The 6,015-nt window shown below is 43.3% G+C and overlaps 1 protein-coding gene across 1 annotated transcript; it reads left to right on the top strand.

Annotated features, from left to right (window-relative positions):
- The first annotated feature begins 1,986 nt into the window (after nt 1-1,986).
- LOC121602925 (outer mitochondrial transmembrane helix translocase-like) lies at nt 1,987-4,782 on the top strand. The gene is made up of 3 exons (XM_041931686.1): nt 1,987-2,264; nt 2,637-2,875; nt 2,947-4,782. The coding sequence occupies exons 1-3, from the start codon at nt 2,098-2,100 to the stop codon at nt 3,726-3,728; spliced, it is 1,188 nt and encodes a 395-aa protein (XP_041787620.1). The 5' UTR covers nt 1,987-2,097; the 3' UTR covers nt 3,729-4,782.
- Nucleotides 4,783-6,015: the final 1,233 nt, after the last annotated feature.

A 6,015-nucleotide genomic window follows, 5' to 3' on the forward strand; every position in this document is an offset into this window, starting at 1 on the left:
GCACGGAATGGAGGCCAATTGCGAAGGAAAGTACACTTTTCGTTCGCTTTTTGGCACGCGAAAATAATCTGCGACGGAATTTAAAGTGGCAACCACAAACACGCGGCTCGAGCTTTTTTCGTTTTTTCCGTCTCGGGCTGTCAAACGTCTTCCTTCAACTGAGCGGTGCGGATAGGGATGGTCGGGGCGAATGATAAGAAATCGATATTAAAATGTTTTAACTGTTAGCACCTAGCTGATGTGCAATGAATGAGAAAATAAGCTGAAATACTTTACCAATTCATTAAAAGTATTGTTGGCTGAAATTCAAGTCCACATAAATCGGAAAAAGCCGGTTTAGTTCGGTTTGTTTATGGTTGAATTTGCCCATCACTATGAGGAATTGATGGTTTGACAGCTATCGTGTATTGGCGCGCATTTGGTGCGCAAAAGCAAGGGGTGATTAAGCAGCGTGTACACGGCTCGGACAACAACTGCAGTTAACAATTACAGTCTGTTCCCGAATTACGCGCGGTTTCTGCGTTTCCTGACGAATCCGCGTAACTCGAATATCCGCGTAAGTCGAATTTAACGTTTTTTGACTAAATACTATTGATCACTCGGAGTTTTTTTTAATCTAATTTAGTACTTTTATGCACTTATTTATTTGATATGATTCGTGCAGAAAATTCTAATATTTTTGGCTTTCAAGTGGTTTCAATTTGTTAGCAAAACTGTAATTTTTTACCGAACTTGAAGCAAATGTACTGATTTGACATTTATCTACAAATTTAGAAAACCGCGTATCTCCGAATCCGCGTAAGTCGAGAACCGTGTAACTCGGGAACAGACTGTACTGCAGAGCGTGAGCTCGCCAACGGTCCCAATCGATGCAATTTTCGCTCGCTGGCGAGCGTTTTTGAAAGATGTTGTGAGGGTTTTGACCTATCGAGCGAGGGTTTTTGAACGAAAATGTGATAACCGAAAAGTAACGTTTGTCATTATAAACGAACAAAAAGTGAGTTTTGTTTTCCTAAATTTTTTGATGTCAATAGCAAGAAAACTTAAGATTAATTTGTGTTAAATTGATGTTTGGCACTGCAGAAGCATGCTAACAGCTTATTAATTAGAATTTCGCTCACCGATGAGTGGCTTACGACGCGTTACTATGCGTTAATTTCGTTTGTAAATTTTTTTCGTTACGATAGGTTTTTGGTTTGTCTGGCAGCGGCCTGAGTGTTCAAGATGGTACCCGAAAAGCTTACGTTGATGTGCGACTGTGTTGGTGGACAAAAAAAAAAATAAAAATACATTCCTCCGCATCAGCTGATCCAGATGGCGGCCTTTTATGTACAGTCTACATTGGTCATCTTGTCTCTGTGGGAATCGAGGAATGCCTGTATGGCCGTGCTGGTTTTGACGAGACGGTTTTGGCGAGCCAGAAGAAATGTTTTGTAACAAACTTGCCTGCCATCGGATGTTTTTCTCTGGTGCTAACTAGCCCTCTTTTTCAAGCTTATTTTTACAGGGCGCCGCTTTACGCAGGACGATACTACCGGCGCTGTTCAACTTCTAACCAGGCACACATGTTTGTTTATGTTTTTTTCACGCGTCCATGGAACAAAGGTGAACTAATTGTTTGAAGTAAGACCGTGAAGGGGATACAAAACCCTCCCCACGAAATAAGCAATGCACAACAATAAAGGACGGTAGAGAAAATGAGCGATGCAGCTATTTTCGAACGTCAAAAACCCTCGCCATGTTGTACGGGTCATGCTTGAGTTTGACAGCCACACAGAAAGATTGCACGAGACAACAAGGAGAAGAAAAAATAGCAAAAATAATCAGGTGTGTGTGCGAAGGGAGAAAAATCGAAGCAGACAGAACGAAGCAGAAAGGAAACGTGTTTCGTCATTGGATTTCTTCTGCGCCTTTTTAGAGTTTCGGCGAGACCCGTTCGAAGGACGGATAACACCGATTCAGGAAAGAGAAAGACAAAGAGACACGGAACGATACGCATACCATCGACGGTATCGGATCAGCTACAGCACCGAGCAGCACTACGCAACCCAGCAGCAGCAGCAGCAGCAGCAGCAGCAACATCAACCAGCAGCCGAAATGTCCGGAGTGAACCTATCACGCAACGAGGTGGTACAGTTTGTGCTGCGTATTTCGCTGCTCTCCATCGTCACCTACTACTCGGCGAAATGGCTCATCCGCAACCTGGACCCGTCCAACAAGAGCAAAAAGAAGGCGATCGAGCATGCGGAGGAAATACTGCGAAAGTAAGTGTGCAAGCATGTCCAAAGTCCCCGCACAAGGGTCACCGCGTGTCGAACGTGTCGAGTCACTAGTTCGGTATGGCGCCTCCGTCTACTGGTCACAGTTCAGGTTGGGGAGGTTGATTGATGCCCCCGACGACATTAGGCGCGGGGTGGCTATTTTTACTAGGGTTAAATGTCGGACGGGACTTGGCGCACAGCCTTGCACCGTTATATAACGTGGTTCATAAAGGCTATGCGCAAAGGGGCCCACAAGGTTCGTGTTGCAGATGTCCATAAAAGTTTTATTTAATATTTTGAATAATATTTAGGGTTTTAATTTTTTTTTTACATTTTTAAAACATTTAATTAAATTTATTATCTTTTAAATTGTAGGCTAAGCCCAACGATGAAAAAGTCAGCACTACAAAATTTGAACGAGTACGAAATGGTTATTGCTTCGCATCTGGTAGTGCCAGAAAACATTACCGAAAGCTGGGACAGCATTGCCGGGCTGGATGATGTGTGCCAGGAGATCAAGGAAAGTCTCGTGTTTCCCGTCTGCCACCGGGATATGTTTGCTGGCTCGGCACTGTACCAGCCACCGAAGGGAGTGCTTCTATACGGTCCACCAGGTAAGGTCATCGCACCGTAAGCCATCGTTTTGTGAAAATCACTGAAACCATTCCCCTTCTTCATTTTGCAGGCTGCGGCAAGACACTGATCGCAAAAGCGACCGCCAAGGAAGCCGGCATGCGCTTCATCAACCTCGACGTGGCGATGCTGACCGACAAATGGTACGGCGAGTCGCAGAAGCTCGCCTCGGCCGTCTTTACGCTGGCGGTGAAGATTCAACCCTGCATCATCTTCATCGACGAGATCGATTCGTTCCTGCGCGCCCGCAACTCGTCCGACCACGAAGCGACGGCCATGATGAAAACGCAGTTCATGATGCTGTGGGACGGGCTGAACACCGAGTCCGACTCGACGATCATCGTGATGGGCGCTACCAACCGGCCGCAGGACCTGGACAAAGCCATTCTGCGCCGCATGCCCGCCCAGTTCCACATCGGGCTGCCGAACGAGGAGCAGCGGCACAAGATCTTGCAGCTGATTTTGGCCAACGAAAAGGTTGCGCCCGAGGTTGACTATCTGCAGCTGGCCCGCAAGACGAATGGATACTCGGGCTCGGATCTGAAGGAGGTGTGCCGCAATGCGTCCGTCCACCGGATACGGAAGGTGATGAAGAACAAGGAAATAATGAGCGCGGTCCGGGCGGCGGCTAACAGCAAAGCACAGGCAAACGGAACGGCGGCTGGTGGATCGCAGCTACCGAACGGGTTTAATGGGGTAACGGCACAGAACGGTGGTTTGGAGCTCGGTACGCCCGCCATTACGATGGAGGATCTGGAGGAGTCGTTGCGCAGTATGAGGCACTCCAAGTACACGACCGGTGTGCTGAACGATGCTAGGATCGATTTGGACTAAAAGTGTGGTTGGGGACTTGGGGCTAAACCAGTGAGCCGGCCCAGACAGCTAAGATTTAGATAGTCGCAGATTATCAGATAAGCAGGCAGTGACGCCGGTAGAGTTAGAAAGCACATTCATTGCGGGGAGTGTGAATTCTTATTAGAAAATGAGCATACTATTCGATGGATGGTTGGGGTTTGGGTTTGGGATGGACAGACGACGAGCTATGGCTAACAGGCTAACCAAAATGAGCATTAAATTATCAATTGTTAGTAGAGACGTGGATTTGATCGAATATGGAGAAGCAAGATTCGTCGCGTGTCTGTGACGAATTACAACCGCAGCAGGTTTATGCTGTTAAGATCCTCTCCAAAGGAAATGTTGATTTTACGACTGTTGTTCTAAACTATATTGAATGTAATAAGCATTATACACACACACATCACCACCACCACCATTGTTGCAAACACAGCAATACACACCAAACATTAAATACCTTAGAATGTGGAGAAAAGAGCATAAGTGTAGGTCGTGTGCCGTTGAATGTAGAACATAATAGATACGTACAACCCGGGGGGAATACAGCAATAGCACTTGGTTGCATACGAACCCACGCGACACCCCGCGTAATCGCTTCAGCCGTTGTAGATCAGTTAGCTAGCTAGTTAGTAGTGTGTGATGATTCCGCCAGATCGTGTGTGTGTGTGTGTGTGTGTGTGCGAGAGTGTGTTTAGGGATTAGGTTTTTTGTTGTTGTTTTAGCCAGCATTCTTCTTTTTATTTTTTTCGGTTTTCGGCGTGAGCTGCTTACGCTTTTGTGTTTTCATAAATTCCTCAATTCAGTTTCCTTTCATCTCTCGGTGGACGATTCCGTTCGATGGCATCTTAAAACAAAAAATCGCGTAGGTTAACATAAGTTTTGTAATTGGATAACACCGTTGTAGATACTTTGAGTTTAAGGCGATGGCGTACAGAGAGAACGGGGAGAGAGAGAGATACACGAGAAAATGGGAAGAAGTCAATATTTAAAAGCTAAATAAAAAGTTATTGAAAGTCTAAAAAATGTATTTTTTGTAATAATCATAATCTTTGAAATAACCTTATTAAGCTCAGAGCATGGCAAAGTGCAATCTACGAAAACAGGTATTCTTTATTACGCTATTATTGGAGAAAAATGAATAGAATAGAGAAAAAGGACAGTATAGTTTCATTGTAGATTTTTGCTGAGTTTTCCATAGATTGCACTGTTTCACTAATTTCTTGCTGTATTTGGCAGAAAATAGTCAACCAATGATTAATTTTATCGGTTCATAGAGTTGCAATATTTCATTTCAAGCATTTCAACATGCTGAGAAATCCTCGTTGAGAAAAGGCTACTTCATTATGCAATCAGATCAAATTCCCAGGGAAATATGAATATTTGTAAAATCAATGTCCAAATTGTGACTTGCACGTTGGCAACCACGGTGCCAAATTGTTTTTGCTAAAAACCGTAAAAAACAAGCAAAATAATGGTTTTGTAAATTTCCGATATAATGTTCATATACTTGGCGATGATGGAATATCGCTGCGATTGTGCAAGAATATTTTTGAGAGCTCCTCTTGTATTATTTAAATATTAAAACCATGATTTTCGTGCAGTTTTGAAATGTTTGGGAAAGACGGACACTTGATATGGGAAAGATGGACAGCATATAGGATAAGATGGACACCTGTAGAAAACGTCGAAAATTGAAGAGGTTTACAGCATTTTAATATATCCTATTGCTTTCCAAATCCTGGTACGTACATAAAAAAGACTTAACCGATTGCAACAACGATTCATTCAGCAGTGAATTTAACAATTGTAAGCGCCACTTTGTAGAATGCAGAATCTAATTGCACATCTATTCCTGAACGATGTCGTATCAATGCCTCATCTTTTTATTGCTTAAAGTTGTCCAATTAGTGGCAATATATTGGATTTCGTGAAGTGCCTCATCAGTATCGAGCAAGTAATAACATACCGAATGGCTACTATTTTGACTGGTGTGATGTTTCTCGCATATTGCTATGCTTTCTCTAGTTGCTGGATGGTTTATATCTTCGGGTTACCCTTATTTGATGAAATCTATTAATCACAAATTGACATAAGAAGTAAAAGAGGTCAAAAAATTCGGTGTCCATTTTTTCTTACGACAGAGTGTCTATCTTTTCCGCAGTTTTTTTTTTTGGTCAGAACGCTTAAGCCACCAGAAAACAAATTTTTTTTATTTCTTTCATTCTCGTTTCGTTTCATTTCAACAGTTTATTGCTTAATAATCACG

This window comes from Anopheles merus, unplaced genomic scaffold, assembly GCF_017562075.2.
Source record: "Anopheles merus strain MAF unplaced genomic scaffold, AmerM5.1 LNR4000715, whole genome shotgun sequence".
NCBI classification, from domain to species: Eukaryota; Metazoa; Arthropoda; class Insecta; order Diptera; family Culicidae; genus Anopheles; species Anopheles merus.

Excerpts from the sequence above, each read along its gene's own strand:
- LOC121602925 (XM_041931686.1), top strand. The coding sequence starts at position 2,098 with ATGTCCGGAGTGAACCTATCACGCAACGAGGTGGTACAGTTTGTGCTG. Across the intron at positions 2,265-2,636 it reads GCGGAGGAAATACTGCGAAA|GCTAAGCCCAACGATGAAAA; the intron begins GTAAGTGTGCAA and ends TTTAAATTGTAG. Across the intron at positions 2,876-2,946 it reads GCTTCTATACGGTCCACCAG|GCTGCGGCAAGACACTGATC; the intron begins GTAAGGTCATCG and ends TTCATTTTGCAG.